Consider the following 22916-nt stretch of genomic DNA (forward strand, 5'->3'; position numbering starts at 1 on the left):
TAAACACCAAGACCCCAAACCAGCTCGTGACCCAGGCCTGTGTGACCAGACTCAACACCTAAACGTTTCCCATCGTCGAAACGAATCTCAAGCCAAGTATTGTTCAATCTCAGCCGCATTGCGATAGCCTCTTCTGTTAATCAGTAGCGACCAATAGCGTTGTTGTCGAGCACCTCCTACCTCGAGATGGCTTCAAAGAACAATACTAAGCGGCGTTCCATTGTTATCAACCAACAAGTTTGGGCCACCATCACATGGACAACACTCGCTACGAGAACAATATAATGGTGGGCGCACGGGCTGTTGATGATTGCCTCGACCGTTGCCACTTTTTACCACTACTAAGAGATAAACGCGATGCGCGACGAGAGGATGCATATAAGGTGCTACACGAAGCCCGGTGGACCAAGGCAGCGCCCTGAGTCACATCGAATCCTCGAAACTTGTTCATTCTAATAGTCAGATCAATTGAGCTCGTTGCAATGCCAGAGTCAGACTCTATCCCCGGCACGATCCATTTGGTGGACGTTCAGCGCAATCTGCGTGTTCGCCATGCAGGAGGTGGTGAGGGCGACATCGTCTTGGATCCAGCGCCGTCTGATGATCCCAACGACCCTCTCAACTGGACGCCTCAGCGCAAGCGTCTGGCATTGATATGCACAAACTTGTAAGTTCGGCATACCATGGGTCAGCCTTGTAATGCTGACTGGAATAGGTACACTTGGTTCACGGGCATGTCTGTCGCGACCGTGTACTCTGTTCTCGTGCCTCTTGCGCAACAGTCCAAAGTCTCAGTTGCGACACTGAATGAGGGGACGGGCTATATGTACTTGCTTTTAGGAGTCGGGCTGTTGTTCTGGCAGTCTTTCTCGCTACGATATGGCAAGCGATTGACGTATCTCATCTCCATTCTCGGGGCTATTGTGAGTTGTGATGCCAAACCACACTGATGAGTAATTACTGACGAAGACATTAGGGTACCAGTATCTGGAGGTGAATACTCTTGAACACATGATTATTTAAACAATGCTGACCATAATTGCGTAGTGCCTATGTGTCGAGCAATGGAGAATGGATCGCCAAATGCATCATCCAAGGCTTCTTCGTCGCGCCCATTGAATCCCTCCCCGAGATGTCTGTCACCGATATCGTAAGTACCTACATACGTCACAAAGCCTCGAATATGACTGACGCTATTAGTACTTCACCCACCAACGTGGCACTTATATCGGCATCTACGCCCTCTCCCTCGCAGGAAGCAACTACTTCGCGCCCGTCATCAGCGGCTTCATCGCCGAGTACCAGGGCTGGCAATGGGTTTTCTACTGGCCCGCCATCTTCCTCTCGGCTGTTTTTGTGTTCTTGTTTCTCTTTATGGAAGAGACCAACTACATCCGCGTCGCGCGCGACATCAACCGTCCCCAGATCGAAACCTCTCGAGCGAGCGACAAGAATACTAGCAAGACGGGCGAGAAAGAGGCAGAGGGTGGGAACCGTGAAGTCAAAGAGGCCGACGAGGCAGCCCAAGAGTATGCCAAACCCAAGACCTTTCTGCAGAAGATGTCCCTTTGGAATCCATCTCCTGGTCAGAGTATGGCGCGCCATGCTGGGCGCTCAATTGAGTATCTTTCGTGGCCCGTTATTTTCTTTGCTGGCTTCTCTTACGGTTCGTACCTCATCTGGTTCAACGTGCTCAACGCAACCGCATCCATTGTCCTCTCTGGCCCAGGATACGGCTTCAAGCCATCCATGGTCGGCCTCAGCTACCTTTCTTGCTGCCTCGGTACCATTATCGCATTTGTTGTCGCAGGACGTATGAGCGACTGGCTGACCGTCAAACTCGCGCGTCGTAACAATGGTATAATGGAAGCTGAGCATCGTCTGTGGCCGCTCGCCATTTGCGTCGTTGGTGTTCCTGCATCTCTGATCCTTTGGGGTGTTGGAGCACAGCATGGTGTGCACTGGTTCGGCCTGATCTTTGCCATGTGCGCTTTATCAACTACGAGTGTGATGGGTTTGATCATCAGCATTAATTACTTGATCGATAGCTACTACGATATAAGCGGCGATGCTATTACGACGATTATTCTGGTTCGAAACACGATGTCTTTCGCAATTAGCTATGGGTAAGTCAAGCTCACCAGGGACTGGATATTTTGCTAACAAGCACCACAGCATCACGCCATGGATCACCAACCTGGGATACCAGAACTGCTTCGTCTCTGCTGCATTTGTCGCCTTGGCTGCTTGTTCTGCGGTGTTTGTCATTATCAAGTACGGTAAAGCGCTGCGTGTGCGCACTGCACCTAGGTACCACAAGTTGGTTGCAGACGACAAGAGGGTCATGGGTGTAGCTTAGGTTGAAGGAAGCCTGGTCTAAGAGAGATGATGGAAGGCAACAGGGACATCAGAGATGTATCAATTAGGGACAAATTAATGTTCGTAAATAGCTTCGTATGGATCGCTCCCAAGTTTTTCACGCCTGTGCTTGTACCCGTCCAGTTCCCGCTATGCATCATACATGATCCAACTTGGTCTTCCCTCTAAACAAATGCAGCAGCTGCCAGAATGGCGGCACCAAGAGCCCCGATGCTAGCCCCGACCTTGGATCCGGCGTTACCAGAACCACCAGTCTCACTTGCATTGGCTCCATCAGCTGTAGATGTTCCCGAGCCACTGCCGCTGCCGTTACCATTGCCACCCTTTCCTCCGCTGCCACTTCCACTTCCGCTTCCACCAGAACCTCCACTGCCACCAGATCCAGAGCTTGACTTTATTCCGCTGTCGGTACCAGCACGAACGTTGCCAACGGTAAGAGGCGAAGGCTTGTCACCACACGACTGCGTGACTTGCACATTCGCAGCGCCGGGGTTATCCGAAGACCGAATACCGTTGCTCTTGATGTCCTGGAACTTGCCATCGGTGGTGTATAGAGGTTCGCTGTAGACGTTTGCGCTGCCGGCTTGGATCTGCAGGGTACAGTCCGTCTTTGTAGCTCGCTTTCTGAGTTTGGCACTTCCCTCGCCTACGAGGATGGATGCGACAATGTAGATGAGGTCGTCGTCGCTGAAGTTCTCGCTATCGGTGTCGACCGGTACGGTGAAGGTTGCCTTGCCGTTGGCGGGAGCGCTGAGTTTTCTGTGGTCAAATGGATTAGCAGAGTGTCTTTGTCAAGTAGTACCATGTAGACATACATGGCGGGCTTTCCGTCAACTTTGATCAGCTCTGCGTTGTCGCCGATGGTGGCGTTCTTGAGATCGACTTCTACTACGGCGCCAGTGCTTGTTGGGGCCGCGCTCTCGGTAGCAGTCATGGTGGCTGTATCGGTCGCATCGTCATCGTCTGTTTCGGTGGCTGTAGCTGAGGCATCGTCGTCGGTAGCAGTAGCTGGAATCTCTGTTAGCACGTGGTGTTTTGTTGTTGTTGGTAGTGATGCGACTTACCATCTGCGGTTGCTGTTCCCTCAGCTGCTGTTGTGGCCTCGTCATCGTCGTCGCTATCGGTTGCTGTAGCTGTAGGCTGATCTCCGTCCGAGACTTGGGAAGCATCCCCTGTGGCTACGGGCTCGTCTGCTGTGGGTTCTGCGACAGCTGTAGGCTCTGCATTTGTTTGTGGTGTGTCATCGTCGCCGCTATCTGATGGACTCGAAGGTTCTGCAGCAGGCGCTGAGGGTTGCGCTGCGGGTTCTGAAGGTTGAGGGTCGGCGATGGCTGAGGGTTCGGGTTGTTGTTCTGGGGCTGGGTCTGCGACTGTTTGGGCGAGGCCGTTGGCAGCCAAAAGGCCTATGATGATGCTTGAAGCGAAGCGCATGTCGGCGAACGGTTGTCGGGTATATGTCGGTTTGAGTCTTCTGTTGATGCTATATTGCAAGCAAAACACGTAGAATATTCCGTGAAAATAGTAAAGACGCCAGAAATGAACGAAACAAATTCAGCTGAAGAGACCGTTCTATTATAAACAACAAGCATTCAGCTTAGCTCCCTCCCTCTGCTCTTTTCTTCGATCCTTGCTGCGATTTCAGGTGGCGCCAACTGTCATGGTCATGGTGGCTCTGGCAGTCTAGACCCTGCAAGTACAGGCGACTGGTACCTAAACCAGCCACTAAAATGCTGGTTCGAGACACTGAGGCTGTGTTTAGCGCAAAACAAGCTGTTGGGAAGACCAAAATAGCTTCAGCTGCAGCTGTCTCGTGTCAACACCACGGTCAACCCGACCTCCTTAAGCATGTGTCCGTTTTCTATACGAGAATCTTGTTGTCAAAGCACAAGCGACATTACTTGCACCCAGAATGCTCTGTTTAAGCACGTGAGAGCTTCAGAAGATCTGGTTAAGCTTAAAACGAAATGCAACTGTACCTTGTCTAGAGGGTTCAATGGTTTCAATAGTGGGCGCCACAGAAGGTTGCTGGGTACCGAGCTGAAAGGCTAGCATCAGGACTAACACCATATTCAGTTACTGAATCCAGTACAAGATACTTGGTGACAGACAATTGCGGCTGAGCAGAGCAGTCTTTCCTCCAAGCCAGCATTCCCTTACAGAGTAAATGTGCCTTGCATAATGTGTGGCGCAACAGGGCAATTGTATTGACTTCTTTTCTATCTCTACCCTTCAATGTAACCATCATCCCCTCATGCGTACTGCAGTCTATCCTCAGTCCATTCTGGTCGAAGATACTCGCTGTCAAACTTGACGTCAAAGCTCGAGCTATGCGCATAGTCAACCTCCCACTCAACCTTGACTTCACCACCTTCAGCGCTCTGGCTCCAAACTGTGACAGCGATAGTGTTCTCTCCGCTATAGTTCAGGACACCAGGGGGGACAGGGAATGAGACCTGGTTACCAATGTACGGGTTGAAGCGACCGTACTGGTACCCATTCACGAACAGCAGAACACGAACGCGATTGCTGTAGCCCTTCTTGGTAGGTGAAAAGGTCGTGTTGGACGGCGCTGTAAGCTTGAATGAGATTCCAACGTCGACACCATCGGGAATGTCGAGGTCGACGGTGGTTCTGTACGCCCGGACCCCAGCCGAAGGGTTGACGAGGGTTCCTTGCTTGGATGAGAAAGACTTCCACTTCTTGTCGGAGAATCCGGGCAGATGAGCACCAATACGCTCCGCATAGAGGCCACCCTCATTGAGGGGACCTCGGACTGGGTCAATGACTTCGCCTTCGACGCTTCCAGCGTGTCCAGCAATCTTCCACTCGGAAAACTTGTACCCGCCCTTAGCAGACCCGATGAGGGTGGCATTGGTGATACCTCGAGGGTCAAGGGCACCATCACGAAGGTCGTGACCAGAGTTGTCCATCAGAACAACAAGAACGTTCTCCTTCTTGGACAAAGTCGCGTTCTTGAAAGAGAATTCCTGTCCTGACCTTCCGACAGTAGCATTACCCAAGTATGAGCCGACGTAGTCAGAGTTCAACCAGACAGAGTACCCAAAGGCCAAGCCACCAGTGAGGTTAAGATACACACCGGTAGGGGCCTTGTCAGTCGTGGGGAATGTGGCCCTGTATATGTGGTTTCCGTAGTGAACGTTATACTCATCAACATAAAGCACGGGGTTCTTCAAATCAGGAACAAGAACCGCGTTAGTGGTGTTCTTCTTGTCAGCCACTGCGACAGAGTCAATAACACAATTAACAACGTTTAACAGATTGGCCAGCACTTACCAACCCATGCCGAGGAAGAGGTCTTGTAGTCAGACTTGATCTCAGGCAAACTGTCGGTGTATTTCCACGACTCAAGTTTAGGGAGCTTGACCTTGGAGGGTCCCTTGAGCTTGGCAGTATACTTGTGGCCCTCCTTTGACGAGACCTTGACCTTCTCGCCGTTCCAAGAGATAGACTTGAGAGACTCGGAAGCAAAGACAGTGATGTCCGTCGACTTGTCGAGGTCGCCTTCGATGTTGAGCTGACCATTCTTGACGGTGGCATGGCGAACGAGGTAGGGTCCGTGGACCAGAACTGTAAGAGTTAGCACTTTACTTTGCTCATGCTTCACTTCGATAACGTACCAGTCTTGTTCACGGGCGCAAATGGATCATTGTCCAGTGTCGGTGCCCAGAACTTGTAAGCAGTCTGGCGATCAGCCAAGACAATGGTTGAACCATCCTTCATGTTAAGAGTGAAGAGACCCTTCTTCTGAGTGTAGTTGACCGTGATGCTCTTCTTGCCAGCCTTGACATTGATCCCCTTAAGAGACTTGTCATGCTTGAGCTCGGTATGCCCCTTGAGAGTGAACTCTCCATGCTCACCCTCAGGAAGCCAGAGGACAATGACCTCCTTCTTGTCAATTACAGAGTATGTGAGAACCTCAGCGGTGGTGTAGAGAAGAGTCTTCTCGCCAAAGTGAAAGTCGGTAGGAATGATCTTAGACTGGTGGCCATTGATAGTGATGTGGTCATTTTGAGGAATGGTCAATTTGCCCTCGGAAGTGTTGACACGGATCTTGAAGGTCTCCTTTGTGCCTGATGGTGAGTGATCGTGTCGAGATACGTAAAAGGCTGCACCATTGTCCTCGTGTCGAAGTTCAGTGACCAATACATCGTCATTGGTTGAGAGAGATGTGCTGTTGGTGACTCGGTTGGTCTTTGTAAGGTCGTGCGCAACGCGGGTGAACAGAGTCAACGACTTGGTCTCGTAGTACTTGTCCCAAATCTCACGGTTCTCAGAGATGGGGGACGAGTAATCGTAGCTGGTAGCAACCACAGGGCAAGCGAACCAACCCCAGTTGGTACCACCATACATCATGTAAAGCGAGATCGCCGTGGCTTGCTGAGCAACCAAGTCACGGTAGAAGATGTTGGCGAAATCAGGACCAATGTCACCTGGGCAGCCGCCCTCGGGGCCACCCCAAGGGTTGTAAGATCCGCCCTGGAACTCAGGCAAGAAGTGAGGCTGAGCTGGAGACTGCTTGGAGAAGTATGTGACATAGTCCTGGATATTGTAAGGGACATATTCGCCGTTTGTTCCGGTGCATTCATCGAGGTTGCAGCTCCAGCAGGAAGGGTAGCTATCTACACCGGTGACATCGACGTTGCCGGTTGCGTTGGCTTCAAAGTCATTCGACCAAGAAAAGGTGCGCTAGAGATTGTGAGTCTTCCATCAATTGAACAAGATACTGGATGGTTCTTACAGTGTTGGGCGCGTTGTGGAACACAGGCACATCAATGCCGGCATCTCTTGCGGCGTCTTTTAGAAGTTGCATGTAATTTGCAACAGGTTCATTCAAAATTCGCTTGTCGTCGTTCTTCCATTGACCACCGAGCTCGTTCTCAATCTATAATCGTTAGTGGCTGACCTCTAACTCTCACTTGCCACAAGCTGTGGTTCATACCTGGAACATAGCAACGTTTCCGCCATTGGTAATGAGATGCGGCTCAATAACCTTGGAGATCTCAGTCCAGTACTTGGACCAGGCCTTGGTGAATCTGGGATCGTCATTTCGGAGCTTGCCGTACTCGCCGGTCGTCACCCAAAGAGGAAATCCTCCCGCGTTGGCTTCGGCATTTACGTAGGGGCCGGGACGGATCAAGAGGTAGAGGCCGAGTTCTTTCGCAAGGGTCATAATAGACTCAAAGTCGTGCGCACCGTTCTTGAAGTCGAGGGCTCCTGGGGAAGCTTCGTGGTAGCCCCAGCTGTTGTAGATGCTGAAGGCATTGAAACCGGCCGCTTTGATCTTCTCTAGCAAGTCGCGCCAGAGTTCGGGTCTGCGATTGTTAGCGATATTGCTTGGGACTCAAACCAGGGTTGAGCTTACACGGGTAGTCGCCAGTAATGGAACTCTCCAGAGAAGACAAAGATTCGCTCGCCATTGATGAGATAGCTGTGGTCGTCCCTACAGCAATTGATCAGCATTTCAATTGCAGCGTCAATTGAGTCAATTTACCATTGAACAATGTTGGTCAATCCATTGTCTTGGATTGGAACGTTGGCGTTCTCTTGAGCGATTGAGAACCCTGTCAAGGCCAGTAGCCCAACAGTAGAGAGCGAAAGCAGCTTCATTCTCAACTCAATGCCTGTAGCAAGCAATGTGGGCGTGCATTTCGGATATCAATTGCAGTATCCTGACTAGCTATATAAATATTTATGATCAGCAATCTCGGTGATCAATAACCCGCGTTGCATGCAAGACATGGCATGACATAGCTTGCAGCTGCCGAACCTGTCGATCCCGCCCAGGAATTCGGTCTTGATTGACCGTCCATTGAGGGGGATGATCGACTCTGCCGAAGGAGAAAAAGAAAATGCATCAATGGGAATTCTGCCGTGACTTCCATATTAGCCGCAGAGTAACATTGGTAGTTGTTGGACAAGGCTTTGCTATGACTGATGACACCTTTACCCCACACTCACCCGCATTTCTATTGACGCGGCTCTGGGGATTCTGGAGTGTCATTTGGTTGTGCATCGGCCGTTTTTGCCATTTTGGTCGAGCACATCATCTAATGACTAGCCATAGTATTCTCGTCCCAACTGATGCATGTGGCAAGTCCTGACCTAGGAATCTATCCAGTATTTATTGTCTAGACCGTGGGTCACCTCTATATCTAGAGTGGGTTGACTACCTTCCAGGTAGGTCAACTACATCACATCCTCTTCAAAGCACTGACACGACTTTCCGTAGCTCGGGTGTACCAACTAAGCTCTCTCAGACCATCGAATCCATGTGGTAATCCTGGCCAAAGATGGAACTCAACCTCAACATGCTCATCAGCCAATCTATTAGCATATCTCAAACTCTCATCTCGAAAGAGGTCCAGGGATCCAATGTCGATGTAAGTAGATGGAAGACCCTTTAAGGTGGCAGCCCTGGCAGGAACAGCGTAAGACAGAGCCTGTGCGTCATCACCCTCCCGGAGCTTGGACAGATAAGCGTCCCATGCGACTTTGGCTCCAGCTGGCCTCATTGCCAAGACCTCGAGATATGGGTCATCGTCTTTGAGGTTGTATCGATCGTCCAGCATGGGGTAAATCAGTATTTGTTTCGCTATCGGAGGATCAAGATGACGATCTCTAGCCATCAAAGCAGCGCCTGCAGTAAGACCACCACCAGCACTATCACCATACAATGCAATTCTGGCAGGGTCGATGTTGAATTCTGCAGCAGACTTTGATACGAACTGAATGGCCGCCCAAGCATCTTCAAGTGCTGCTGGAGCAGGATGCTCTGGAGCCAACCTGTAATCAACGGCAAAGTAAGGCAACTTGGAGTCGTTTGCAAAACGTGCGATTTGAGGCGCGAAGGGTGGAACTGTACACGCTACGAAGCCACCTCCGTGGAAATAGACGACTGCCGGCGTAGGTTTCTCTGAGGCAAGAGTTTCCTCGCATGTGAAGCGAGTGACTTCAATCTCAGTTCCGTCAAGGCTCTTGACTTTGTATACGGTTTCTTTGACACCGGACGGGTATGGCGAATTGGTAACGAAAATGCCAATGGTGTTTTCAATATTAGATCTCATTTCGTGAGCCGTCTTTGGAGGATCAGCCCTTGGTCCCTTGGGTGGCGATCCAATGGCTTTGAAGTATTCGGGATCATAGTTGAGGCCGGTCATGATGCAAATATGTTGGATAGCAGTACTGATCCAAGAGATAGATGCCTGACAGACATGAGGAATTTATATCATCAGCTTACCTGAATATAGGCTATTTATGTAACCCCGCAAACTTGTTCAGAAGACTCACGGGTCACGAATGTCAGCTTACAATATCAGATATCTTCAAATCACGTAACAGCATGATACGCATGTGCCAAGCCATCAATGTCTCATGGAGAATACCTGAGTCAACATCTAACCGCCTTCTGCCCTGCGGGCTGAGACTACTCTGGCAACGATGCAGATGTTTAGCATTTCATAGTAATCCGTTGTAATTTCTGCCACTCCAGCAAAAAGTGTTTCATAGATCTGATACTCACGCCCTGCAACTAGTTTGCAACAGATTGATCAAGTGAGATAGCGTGTCAAACAGGGGAGAAAATTGTGGCAACACCAACCTAGCACATGGTTTTCACATTGTATCGTACTTATTAGACTTATGACACGGACTCGCTCGGTCATGCTTAGAATTTGATCAACTATCCGACCGGAATATAAATAAAGTTATTAGATCGGTAATTTGTGTTTCAAGTTGCGCATCTATGTAAAAAGCTCCTGTCTGTGGACAATTGAGTTCCTTGTAGGGTAGCAGCCATGGGGTCGAGAGATGGATCAGGTCAGGCCTACCCAGTCATTACCGGTATATAGGCGAACAAAATCTTTCTGTGATCCTTGTAAGGACCTGTTGATGAACTAAAAGTCGCTAACCCGAATCGAATACACAACAGTTTGCCCATGTGCACTGCACCCATCATGAACATTGACTGGAGTGTCGCCGCTTTAATTAGAAGCGAGCAAACGTCCGGACTCCATTTGAAGTACCGAGGAACCCCTGCTCCTGTCAGAATGCACAAAACGGTTCTTCTCCACCAAGAGTGATGGGGGTACGTATGTAGGCAGGTAACATGTATCCGTAGCTATGCATGTATTATGTACAGGGCACTACAGTACCATTATTGCCAGGGGTTGGTGCATTATGAGCCTCTTTGATATGCCGTGCCGTTTCCATATAGACTGAAACATATCACTTAGGAGCTGATCACGAGATCAATAGTAAATCGCTTTGATGTCTTGGATGTCTTATCACTTTAACAATTTAACGTGCCGCTCTCGCTAGTAGGGGATATCACACGCTGTGGATTTTGTGACAAGTGCTTTCAGCGTAGTTTGTCCAATCGTTTAGCGTAGTACTCTCCACCAGCGTCGTAAAGCTGAAAAGATACAAAACCAATATTAAACTCTAAAGGACGCTTTAATCTGTTTCAAGCAGGGCAGCGTTGGCATTTGATGGCTGTGGACTAACCTTAGGGGGCTAGAAAGTGGGTTGATCACAGAGAGAGCGAGACACCAACAAGGATAGGTTTCAATGCCCAACTGCAGGGAGGGAAAAAGAGGTCGGCACATAACTAGAAGAGAGCGAGGTGACCCAAATTCAGAAATTTCAAGACCCATTGGCTTGTGTCTCTCCAAGACTTCAGATCTGCGAGTGATATCCATACATATAACGACGTTGAATTCTTTGCAGCGATTGACTCTTTTGGCGAAAGGCTTGGCTCTTGTTGCTAGCCTCTTTTTTCTGTTTTTTTTTTCTCTTTCTCCCTGTCTTTTGTTCCATTGCTCGAATCCATTTGGATTACTCCATTCGACTTCCCGACAAAGTCAAAAGACCAACCAACAACCATCGGCAAACACCAAAGAGGTCTAGAAGGAGAAAAGAGCGAAACAAACGGTTCCCTTTGTTGGCGTCGGAACGGCCCGTGCTACTTCGATTAATTACTATCAGAAAACATGGCAGACACACCAGACAATGGGCACGACACGAGCTCATTGAGGAGTGTTGGAGCGGGATCCATAGATCGGGCCATGGCAGCGACAAGACTCACCGCCTCGTCTTCGTCCAATATTTCCAATTACGCCTCTAGCGTCTCCAGCGACAATCAAAGCCAAAGTCACGCCCATAGCCAAAATCTGACAGGGAGCGGAAGTGGGAGTGGGGGTCTTCCTGGAACCCCCGTGAGCCGACGCTCGGGTGGATGGGATCGGCAAACTCTTTCCCCGGCCGCTGCTGCAAGGGTGCGACACGATGATGTGAGTACAGGACACATCATATGATGAAACATGATATGATGCACATCTCTGTTTTCTGGAATTATACTAACTATCCTATCAAAAGTCCAACAATGAAGACTATGCTCCTCATCAGTCAAGCAGTCTACGCCCTAGCAGCGAACTCTTGGAAGACTCTTCCGATTCCTCAGATGAATATGTTTCAACTTATAAACCATTAAAGACGTATGGCGATTACCATTGCTCTTTGTCATTCGATGCTAACCAAGTTGGTTAGGGCGTCACGCTCAAAACGTTTCTTCCAGTCAATGGTTAATAAGTTTACCAAATCTTCTGTTCGTAAGTTTTCACTGCCTACAATCTGTCATTGTTTGACAACTAACCACTTAATAGGCTACGGACACTTACCAAACAACCAAGTATGCATACCCTTCTCTTGGCCTATCTCCTCCCTCACGGCTAACCCTCCATTCAGCAAGAACAAGATAGAAATGGTATGTATCAGAACTATCTCACCATTCTCTGCCTGCGTTACTAACATCTACCCTTTAGTAATCCAACACACTGTCATTATCAATGTCTTTAAAGGACAACTACAGTTGTCACCTCTCGCACCAAGACCAAAACGGGTGCTTGATGTAGGCACAGGGGGCGGAATATGGGCACTGGTAAGTTTCTAACATTTCCGAAAGTAATGATTCGTATCTTTATCTAACTCCCGTCATTAGGAATTTGGCAAGTAAAATGTTTCAAAACCTTTCTGCGCTGTTATAGCTAACCAGTGTTCTGTTATTTACAATAGCTACTAAACATCCTTACTGTCATGTTCTCGGAGTCGATATCGATCCCGTTCATCCTCCATACACAAAATCGAACTGCACCTTCAAAGTAATGGACATAACACAAGATTGGGACTTCCCAGGCGGCGGCAACTTTGACTTCATCCATATCCGACAACTCGGCGACATCAACGATAAGCAAAAGATGATTCAGGCAGCTTTCGATAATTTGAGACCTGGAGGATGGGTTGAGTTAACAGAATGGATCGCCATTTTACAGTCGCCCGACCATTCGCTGGACGGCACAGCATTCCGCAAATGGAACAACCTACTAGAAGAAGGACTGCAAAGTTTTGGTACAACGGTGCTTTACCCGGAAACGTTCAAGTCGTTGCTCCAGAAGACAGGGTTTGAGCCTGTCATTGATACAAGGAATGGCGCGCCGACGAACGCGTGCTATCCTGGGAAGAAGCTACAGCGCATAGGCCATTTGATGACCCAGAACTGGCTCCTTATCCTTGAGCCGTTATCAATGCCCGTTTTTACGCAAGGACTGGGCTGGACCCCCGAACAAGTACTGGCTCTTCTGGCGGAAGTTCGACGGGAGATTGGCAACACAAAATACCACTCCTTCATGACACTGTGAGTACTCTTGAAGATTATTTTGGTGCCTTTTGAGGAAACCTCATGCTAACGATTTCATTTAGAATAACGGTTTGTGCTCAAAAACCGTGGGATGGAATTCCCAGATCGTCGAGTTCAACCTCAGCCACAGCTTCTAGATCCGAATCCTCCCTTGTGCAGGCTAGTCGATCAGGCACTCCGCTTCCATATTTAGGAGACAAACCACTTTAAGCATTGTACATAGGATTATCTAGAAGAATTTCTACGGGGTGAGTTGTACCTAGGATTTACGATGAGCACCGGTGCATTGGTTGCAATGCTTGGGATATAATGGGTGCTGGTTTGGCTACGGGATAGATCGATAGACTTTTAACGACGTGATGGTAACACAAAGCAATTCCTACAGACTGGAATTCAAATACATAACTCATGATATAAACAAAACCTTGCAAGAATACAAAATTGATGCACTATATAAACCAAAACTCCAAGCCCATGCCCCTTCTCGAAAGATCCAACAACTATCTCTCACACAATCATTCGAGAAACCCTCGCCGCCAAATCCTGAATACTGTACGGGTTCGTCAAGTCACTGATAGGTAGATCGATCTGGAAGGCGTATCTTGCCCATGACCTAACCTCAATAGCAATGAGTGAGTCCATACCGTACTGAACAGCCGATCTCGTAGGCTGAATGTCGTCAATCTTCATCGACAGTACTTGTGCCAGCTTGGCAACAAGGGCAGTGCAGACAACAGGCTGTAAGGCAGCTTCCTTGCCCTCAGATGCATCACCCAATCGACCAAGAGTGTTTCGGAAGGCCTTGACAGCTGTCTGGACTGCGCTCTCTACGCCACCCGCATCGGCATCGCTTGCCACATTGTCAGTGGCCTTGGATCGCAGCAAGCCGAACTTTGCGTCCTTGGCCCAGGACTGCCATTCTGCTGTAGCCTTGTCAATCATGCCAAAGCTGAGGACAATCTGACTTTGTGAAAAGTCATCGTAAGCAGACTCAGTGACAGCGTTGACCTGCTTAGGAGTGCCCGTAGCAATAGCACCTTCGACCACGCGCAGAACATCGCGTACTGTGATGGGTCGAAGACCACGAGACAGCAAGGAAGCCTGGATCTTAGGACGCTCGCTGATGTTTCCGACATCCTCCACGAAGCCGAGATCAATAGACGAGGCGGGAAGACCGAGGCTCTGACGGTAGCGGGCAAATGTGTCAAGGAACGTGCTGCTTGCTGAGTAGTTGGATTGACCCTCGTTACCCAGAACTCCACATCCCGAACTCAGCATGACAAAGAAGTCAAGGTTCTGGCCCTGAAGGAAGTGGTGAAGGTTCAAGGCACCATTGACCTTTGGGCCAAACACTGCGTCGAAGTCGTCCAAGGTGATGTCCTCGAAGAATCGATCCTGGGAAAGTGGTTAGGTAGATGTACTTGAAGATGATTGATGCGATGAGAACTTACACTAAGTCTCAATGCTGAGTGAATGACTCCACCGACAGGAGTGTAAATGCTAGAGATGAGACGCTCAACAGCTGATGAGTCGCCCACATCGCAGACCTCAACTCTAGCATGGCATCCGTAGGACGATAGCTGCTGAAGCAGATCACCAGATTGGCAGGCCTTGGAGACCGAGCTGGTAGCCAAAATGAGGTTTCGAGCACCGTAGCTAGCCATCCAGACTGCAATTGCACGGCCCAAACCACCAAGACCTCCCGTGATGATGTAGGTCTTTCGAGGATCGAAGACAGAAGTCTTGGGTCGTGTCTGTAAGAAGAACAATCAGAATAAACTCGTACATAACGTGTAGTGAGAGTACATACCTTGATCATGTGCCCATCGTCGACATCTGCAAGTGAGATGACCTGCTTCTGCGATCCGCCTTCCAAAAGTGCTGCAAAGGCGGATGGTAGTGAGTGAAGCCCAGATACTGAAGCCGACAGGTCTGTGTCGAGGACTCGCTTCTCAACCATAGCCATAACTTGGCCGAGCAGCCTAATGAGTAGGATGTCAGTTACTGAACAGTCAAAACAGAAGTAATGGAAGATACTTACTCTCCAAGGTCCTCCTTGCTCTCACTATAGGCATCTGAGAGATCAATGGAAGCAAACATGACGTTCTTGTTAGGTCGGAAACCGCTTTCATCATCGCGCGTTCCACCGGAACCCAGCTCGACATAAGTTCCACGGTTCGCAACCAGGTGAGAAAAGCTCGCGTATTGGCCAGATTGAGTGTTCAGTACAAGCTTGTACGTTTGACCATTGGCAGTGCGGGAAGCATTGAGACGACCAGCATTCGTAGAGACGGGGAATATGCTGGATGAACTGACGCCGTGCTTAGTCAAAAGAGACTTGTTACCATCACTGATTGTGGCGTGGACGTCGAGCTTGAGCGCCTTCGCTGTCTTAATCAAAGCGATGCCTTGGGCAGATGTGGCGTTGGCGACAAGGATTTTCTGTTCCATGTTAACACTTTCGTTGAACTCTCGGGACGAATGAAGTTTGAATACCTGGCCCATTGTGATTCTAGCAGACGTGGTCAACGCGTACAACGCCGTGACAAAGCTGGCAGGAATCGCGGCAGCATCCTAAACCATATTAGCCTACACTCCTACTAGTCTGCTGTAGAGATCAACATACCTCGAAAGGAAGCCAGTCGGGGATCTTGGCGCAACAACCTGAAGGGGCCAGGTATTGCGTAGTGAAAGTTCCCTGGCCGATAGCGGCAACGCGATCTCCAGGCCTGAGTGAAGTGACATCAGCAGCACAGCTCTTGACAACACCAGAGCACTCGCGACCGAACTCCAATGCTGGAAGAGACCCTTGAGCAATTCGTCCATCCTGTCAAAAAGTTAGTAAGATGCTGTCTATGCAAGCAAAGTGATAATTGTACGTACCCGTTCATCAAGGCCGACAGCCTTGACCTCAACAAGAACATGTCCAACCGGTAACACCGAGTGCCCATCGTTTTGGGCCATGGCCAGACTGTCCAGGATACCTGGTTCTCCAACGACCAAGTGGTGAGGAGTTTGAACCAGCTCGCGAGCAGATACTTCCATCTTTCGCGCAGGACCAAAGGCTTCTTCCAAGTCAGTATCCTTCACGAGCCTGCATGTCCAGAGCTGTCCATCCTTCTCAGCCACTTCGTAGTCCAGTCTCGAGATTGGATCGCCATGAGAGTAGTGGGCTCGTTCCAAAACGTGGTCGATGATGTTGGCGGTGTCGTCGCCCTCGCTGCTCAAGTCCAGTGTGTACAGCTCCATCTGGCTGTTCTCACCTCGGAGGGTTCGTGCGAAGCCTGTCACCAGACCTCCCGTTGTGTTTTGCGGGTCGAGGTATACCTTGTGTGTAACCCAGATGCACTTGATGGGCTTCGTGAGCCATGACTTCAAAGCTTCCAACTGCTGAGAGTCGAGAGAAGCAAGGAAACTTCCTTCAGCCTCGTCCATAATGATGAGCCACTCTCCCGACCATTCTCGAGCAGTGAGATCCTCAAGCGTACTGGATGTTGTAATAATACCACGTTTGGAAAGTCGGTGCGCGATCTGGTCGCGAGTAAAGTCATCGCCAACTCCAGCGATATGCACCCTCTGTTCCGAGAGTGGCTCGGGTGGAGTGTAGTCGATTGGCTTTGCTCTAGCTGTCATCACGATGGTGCTGGAGATTTGATCCGAAGCAGTCACATCGTGTCTGGCCTCGATCTCAACAACGTTATCGAAGTCCGCAGTGAGCTCGTCCCGCCATTCGTCCATGGAAAGACCAGGACCTGAACGACCTGGGGATCGAGGGCGCAGCCACCAGCCAGTCAAGGGTCCCTAAGAGGTGGTTAGTCATTGGAGTTGAATGAAGCGTTGTAGAACGTACCCAGAGGAAATTGGCCGATGTGAGGTCTGCAAGGTCAAATGTTAGCTCATTTTGCACATCATAAAGGGACCATGGTTGCTTACCCTCTGACAGCTCACCAACCAAAAGGTATCCATCATCACGTAGCAATGATCGAATGTTCTTCATCGCGAACGGTAAGTCGGCAGTGGCATGCAGAACCTAAGAAAGTCATCAGTAATCGGCAACGCGTCATGAGATACACCAGAACCTACGTTGGCTGCAACCACAAGATCATACTTCTCCTCGCCAAATCCTTGCTCAGAGATGTCCTTCTCGATGTCGAGAGTCTTATAGTCCATTCTGTCCCAAGCAGAAAACTTCTTCTTCGCCTTCTCGAAGAAACCAGCCGAGATGTCAGTGAAGGTGAACGACTGGTAAGCATTAGGCCCTCCAGCCTTGGAGAAGCCATGAAGTAGCTCGGTCGTTGCGCCACCAGTTCCACCTCCAATCTCCAGAACCTTCATGTTGGGGTTCTTGTGCGCCAAAAGCTCAGCGACGGAACGAAGCTTCTGGTTCATGCTCGTGGTGAAGATGCTCTGTTCGTAGAATCTGTAGAGCAGGTCATTCTCGAGCCAAACTGCCAGCGGTTCGACTTCTCCACGGAAGATCCTTGCCATGTTAATCGCAAGTTGCGACACAATGGAGGCATCGACAGTCTCCGAGATCCCAGAGTTTGCAACGACATTCATGATGGCGTCTTCAGCTGTGGCGAATCCATTCTGCTTGTGGCGTGCGACGAGCTTTGCTTGGTGTAACTCAGCTTGTTCAAGCAACCAGACATGATACGACTGCAAATGGGGAGCCAAGTTCTCGCCCTTCTCGATGCCGTTCTCAACAATGAGAGGTATGAGCTCCTTGACCAGATCCTCCAGGTTGATGAGCTTCTTCTCTGCTGGAAGACTCCTGATCTGGATGGAACTGGTCGAGGGACCATTGTGAGAGATGTCGCCAATATCAGGCTTCCAGTTGAGTCGCAGCCAAGGAAGGGTAGTCTGGTCCTCAGCCGTTGCCCTGTCCATCTGCAAACCCTCAACCACAAAGAAAGGCTTCGACAAAGTATCGTAACACTGGACACTGCCTTCGATGCGGGTGAAACCAACAGGTGATGTGTTGGTAGCGCAAGAGGCAGTATCGGTCTTGTCAGCGGGCATGCGGATAGAGATCTTCTTCATGCGGGAAGGCAGAAGCAAGGTGTCGATCTCTTGGAAGTAACCGGAGCGATTGGCCAATGCAGGTGTCTGGAGAGCTGCGTCCATCATGGCAGGGTGCAAAAGGTATCTCTGGCCGCGAACTGGCGATTGACCGGTCGATACCATGTCGATCTTGGCAGCGCAGGCTGAGAGACCTGGTCGAACTCGAACTTCGTTAAGAAGCTGGAACTTGGGACCGTATCCATAGCCGACTCTTTCCAGGGTTTTGTAGTAGCTCTTGAGCGGGACCTCAAGAGGCATATGATGCCACGAGGTTCTGGACTGGGAAAATGCGCCGTCATTGCCTGTTCGATACTGTTAGCTTCTGTGATTCATTGCGTTACTGTTAAATACTTACTTTCCAAGGCCGCAGCCTTTCCATGACAATGGCGGATATCAACGTCACCTCTGAGTGATGAAATGGTAAAGTCGTACCGTGTCCCGTCAGATCTGGTGTTATCACTTCGTGGAATGAGAGTCAGGAAGAGCTCGATCGCATTCTCGTCAGGAAGGATGATGGAGTTAGAAAAGACAAAGTCTTCCAACTCAAACGAATAGTTTGCCCAGTCGGCTTCCTTGTTCTCTTCTTGCAATTGCATCATAGCCTCCACGACCATAGCGATACCGGTGGTGAAAGACAAGGTAACGATACCATTGACCTATCATGAGTTAGTAGTGTATCAGAACAAGCTAAGATTGTGCATACCTGATGATCAACGAGCCAAGGCGCATCTTCAACCGACACCCTGTTCCTCCAAGTAGGCGCGGAAGGATTTGCGCCTCGGCAGCGGGTGCCCAGGATCTCGTGTCGTGGCGATTTGCGGAAACGCCAGTCAGAGCTGTTTCGTGGCTCGGTCCAGGGCGTAGAGGAATAGTCCCAAGCATAAGCAGGAAGGTTGTCTTGAATGTGGTTGGGAAGACGAGAGGGCTTGCCACCCTTGAACAAGCTGGCTTTGTTCACTTGGTCCAGATCCAGGCGCTTTCCGCTGAGAACCAAATCTCCCGCAAGACTCATAAGTTGCTGGTTGGTGTCTGCGTTTCGGAGCATGGTGGCAAAGAAGGGTAGTTGGGGTGCATCAGCAAGCGACTTGACAATCTCGGATGTTGGTCGCGAAAGCAATGAGTGAGGTCCAATCTCAACACACAGCCCAAACTTGTAGTCCGTTTGGGTCATGGCTAATGTAACCGCATCGGTGTAGAGAACTGGAGAAACAAGGTTGGATCCCCAGTAATCAGCTCCAACCTCTGTGCCCTCCAACTGACGGCCAGTGACAGACGAATACATGGGGACTCGTCCTGCCTTTGGATGAATAACACTGCGAAGGCGTGCGACATAGTCATCGACAACTGCCTTCATGATTCGGGTGTGGTAAGCTCGAGTGACAGCAACAGCTCTAGAAACAATACCGTGACTATTCAACTCAGCGGCCAGGTTCTTGATCCCCTCCGTGGGACCCGCAAGAGTGAGATTCTGGGGACCGTTGAAACAAGCAATCTGCACATCGTTGCGTTCCAGTGCGTCCTGGAGTTCCTTCGCGTTGGGATCGCTTCTCACAGCAAGCATAGAGCCTGCGGGGGCATTCTCGCAGGCAATGCCACGATAATAAGCGACGGTGATGGCTTCCTTGGCTGTGAGAGCACCACAAGCATACGCAGCAGCTGTCTCTCCGCCAGAATGGCCAACAACGCCATCTGGAACCACACCCCAACTGGCTAGAAGGTCGACGAGAGCAATCTGTACCGCTATGGAGAGAGGGTGTGCAAGCGATGGCAAATTAATCTCATCTTGGGTGAGCTCGGCAGTAAGCTTGCCTAGAACGAAGTCAGTAATCGTCTAAACGGAATGCTCTGCTCGCTGGACGTACCTATCAAAGACCATGCAGACTTGACTGAGGATGAAAGCTCTCTGATGACATCGTCAAGCTGGTGTAACGTGTTACGCGCTACGGGAAACGTCTCTAGAAGACGTCTACCCATCTGTGACCATGTGGCACCTTGGCCAGTGAATGTGAAGAGCATATCGGGCTCATTGCCACCAACTGGTGCTTGGTTGGTCTTCATTGCCTTGCCTTCTAGCTGCTGAATCAGATCACCGACTGTCTGGGCAACGGCGAATGACCTCCACGGTCGGATGTGAATCTGGCTTCGAGCATTCAATGCTGTGATGAGGGGACCCGCCAACTCATGGCATTCGTCGTGAGTCTTAAGGAAATCCAGAAGATTGTTAATGTTTGTGTCTCTCGAGTCGCGAGACGCGCCAGATACGAACGTCAGGAATGAGGGTTTGTCGGCGTTGTTCTCCTCGTGGTGGCCATTGGTACCATTGGTAATGGCTAACGAATGAGTACCGTTGACTCCGTTGGTTCCATTCATACCATTAGTTCCATTGACACCATTGGCAGACCCATTAGTGATCTTCAGCGGCTCGTAGAACTCAACAACGGCGTGCGCAGTTGATCCACCTATACCGAGAGAATTGACACTTGCTCGACGTATGGACTTTGAGGGCCAAGGGTGTGCGCTCGTTGCTACACGAACTCTCCAACCGTCAAAGTCAACTGTAGAAAACATCGTTAGCTATACATGATGGTATGTGTGGGAGCCAGTGGCAAACATACTTTTGGGATTGGGTGTCTTATAGTTGGTGTTTGGAGGGATCTCTCCCTTTTCTAAAGCCAACACCACCTTGATGAGACTGCTCAAACCGCTAGCTGCTTCTGAATGTCCAACGTTTGGTTTGGTCTATTTTCTCGTTAGTGCCTCATGTTGTAAGAACGCAAAGAAAGAAGAGAAGCGCGAGTTTGTAACTTACAGAGCCAACCCAAAGGGCGTCTCCAGAGTTGTGGCTAGCACTAAAGACTTCGCCCACTGCTCCAAGCTCTATGCAGTCGCCCACGGGTGTACCAGTCCCGTGGCACTCAAAGTATCCTGTTTCACTAAAATTATCAATTCCAGCTTGAGCATAAGCTTGTAAGATGGTATCTCTCTGGGCCCGCCCAGAAGGTTCTGTGATTGCTGGAGTAGCACCGGAGCTAGACTTATTAGCGATTTCAACATTGCTGATAGAAGGAGGAAGCGAACCTGTTGGAGGAAGTACCCCGGATGATGGATCTGATGTTATCTCCGTCCCGAATAGCATCGCTGAGCCTCTTGATGTACACAGCGTTGGTTCCCTCACCACGACCATATCCATTTGCAGCGGCGTCAAATGTCTTACACTGGCCATCTGCGGCTATAGCGCCAAGTCGTGTAAGTGACAACGCGTAATCAGGACTCAAGAACAAATTGGATGCACCAATAACAGCACCGTCACACTCGCCAGCTTGCAGTGCTTGACAAGCAAGATGCAATGCGACAAGGGAACCAGAACAGGCTGTATCGATAGTAACACTGCATACCAGAGATCAGTATTCTGGCCAATTAGTCCATTATCTGATTGAGACATACCTGGGACCACCAAGGTCAAGTGCGTGACTGATACGATTTGCAAGCATAGTGCGTGTCGTTCCAATAGCAATAAAGGTTGGAAGATACTCAGGATCTTGCATCAGCATGTCGTGGTAATCACTAACAAACATCGCACAATAACAGCCAATCTTGGACTTGGAAATGGTTTCCATAGAGATATTGGCCGACTCGAGACATTCATAGACAACCTCAAGAAGCTGCTTCTGTTGAGGGTCCATGGCAGTTGCTGTATCTTTGCTTATACCAAAGAACTTGTGGTCAAACTGCTTTATGTCACCTTTCACAAAGTGTGCACCTCTGAAAGCCTGTTCTCCCTTCTTGTTGGGGTCCATGGAAAGAAAGTTCTCTGTGTTGAAACGATCTTTCGGTATGGGAGTGGCCGACGAACGGCCTGCTCTAACATGGTCCCAGAGGTCCAATGGCTTGTCAATGCCACCTGGGAGACGACATGCCATGCTCACAATGGCAATGGGCTCCCGCCATGGTTGAATTTGAGAAGGCATTGTGTGATACAGGATGAACTGAACAGAACAGAGATGTTGAATGGGTTGTATGAAAGAGCCGTGAGATCTAGAGAAACTCACATGAGAAAGCGTGGGTCATGTATTGCAATGTCATGAACACAGACAGAGACTATATAAGATGGCAACCAACAACCGAAAAGTAAGCTCGGCACAGATTACAGTGTTCTGACAAGCCCATAAACGACATCAGCACCAAAGCAGTCACATGGAATCATGATCCCGGTTACCGGGCTCATTGCCTGCATCTCCTAGTTTACTCCGCTAATCATTTCATACCAGGGTTTGCCTGCGAGAACAGGGCTATAAGTTTGTGTCGTGGTTGGGTGATCCCAGGACACAGGATGATGAGTCCGAACCCACTGCATTGCATGGAAAGCACTAATTCCCATGTCTCCCAACCGCAGTCGGCAAAACCTTCGGATATCCTGGGACCTCGCTGGAACTTGGGATGGATATTGCACTGGTTCGCTACGACGAGCTCCACTGACTTGTTACTATAACATCGAAGGAGCCGATCTGTGGATACGGTCCAAGTGGGATACAGCTTTAGTCTCGGAGGAGGATGCACATTAATGAGCATGATGTGACACTACAGCTGTCAAGCGAAGCTTATCATTCTTTGAGTACCCAGACATGTATATGCCTCAATCTCCAGCCGCAGATACGAACAGCTATGCCGCCAAGATACCGCGTGTGTGTGTGCTTGTATGGAACCGTAAAACTCAATTGTACTTATAGACACAGATTCTGATACCGTGTAAATGATGAGGAGA

General features: G+C 49.7%; 6 protein-coding genes across 6 annotated transcripts; 2 read left to right on the forward strand and 4 right to left on the reverse strand.

Moving 5' to 3' along the window:
* Positions 1 to 482: 482 nt before the first annotated feature.
* Positions 483 to 2359, forward strand: FGSG_03345 (uncharacterized protein; the record flags this gene model as incomplete). The annotated part of the gene is made up of 6 exons (XM_011324085.1): positions 483 to 667; positions 716 to 923; positions 977 to 993; positions 1048 to 1150; positions 1201 to 2126; positions 2176 to 2359. The coding sequence occupies 6 exons, from the start codon at positions 483 to 485 to the stop codon at positions 2357 to 2359; spliced, it is 1623 nt and encodes a 540-aa protein (XP_011322387.1).
* Positions 2360 to 2396: 37 nt separating this feature from the next.
* FGSG_03344 (uncharacterized protein) lies at positions 2397 to 3906 on the reverse strand. The gene is made up of 3 exons (XM_011324086.1): positions 3444 to 3906; positions 3195 to 3387; positions 2397 to 3138 (listed from the first exon to the last, which is right to left on the reverse strand). The coding sequence occupies exons 1-3, from the start codon at positions 3808 to 3810 to the stop codon at positions 2544 to 2546; spliced, it is 1155 nt and encodes a 384-aa protein (XP_011322388.1). The 5' UTR covers positions 3811 to 3906; the 3' UTR covers positions 2397 to 2543.
* Positions 3907 to 4628: 722 nt separating this feature from the next.
* FGSG_03343 (uncharacterized protein) lies at positions 4629 to 8007 on the reverse strand (the record flags this gene model as incomplete). The annotated part of the gene is made up of 7 exons (XM_011324087.1): positions 4629 to 5617; positions 5674 to 5967; positions 6018 to 7086; positions 7139 to 7282; positions 7340 to 7712; positions 7763 to 7828; positions 7892 to 8007. The coding sequence occupies 7 exons, from the start codon at positions 8005 to 8007 to the stop codon at positions 4629 to 4631; spliced, it is 3051 nt and encodes a 1016-aa protein (XP_011322389.1).
* A 584-nt stretch (positions 8008 to 8591) lies between these two features.
* Positions 8592 to 9557, reverse strand: FGSG_03342 (uncharacterized protein; the record flags this gene model as incomplete). The annotated part of the gene is made up of 1 exon (XM_011324088.1): positions 8592 to 9557. One exon carries the CDS (start codon positions 9555 to 9557, stop codon positions 8592 to 8594), a length of 966 nt encoding a protein of 321 aa, XP_011322390.1.
* Positions 9558 to 11387: 1830 nt separating this feature from the next.
* On the forward strand, positions 11388 to 13091 carry FGSG_03341 (uncharacterized protein; the record flags this gene model as incomplete). Its single annotated transcript, XM_011324089.1, has 7 exons — positions 11388 to 11687; positions 11773 to 11891; positions 11944 to 12005; positions 12060 to 12160; positions 12309 to 12334; positions 12395 to 12405; positions 12469 to 13091. The coding sequence occupies 7 exons, from the start codon at positions 11388 to 11390 to the stop codon at positions 13089 to 13091; spliced, it is 1242 nt and encodes a 413-aa protein (XP_011322391.1).
* Positions 13092 to 13597: 506 nt separating this feature from the next.
* Positions 13598 to 22122, reverse strand: FGSG_03340 (uncharacterized protein; the record flags this gene model as incomplete). Its single annotated transcript, XM_011324090.1, has 16 exons — positions 13598 to 14485; positions 14542 to 14844; positions 14901 to 15072; positions 15132 to 15664; positions 15717 to 15917; positions 15974 to 16891; positions 16941 to 16966; positions 17024 to 17120; positions 17174 to 18456; positions 18510 to 18810; positions 18858 to 19963; positions 20017 to 20709; positions 20770 to 20893; positions 20964 to 21183; positions 21233 to 21541; positions 21599 to 22122. The coding sequence occupies 16 exons, from the start codon at positions 22120 to 22122 to the stop codon at positions 13598 to 13600; spliced, it is 7698 nt and encodes a 2565-aa protein (XP_011322392.1).
* Positions 22123 to 22916: the final 794 nt, after the last annotated feature.

This window comes from Fusarium graminearum, chromosome 2 (assembly GCF_000240135.3).
Source record: "Fusarium graminearum PH-1 chromosome 2, whole genome shotgun sequence".
NCBI classification, from domain to species: Eukaryota; Fungi; Ascomycota; class Sordariomycetes; order Hypocreales; family Nectriaceae; genus Fusarium; species Fusarium graminearum.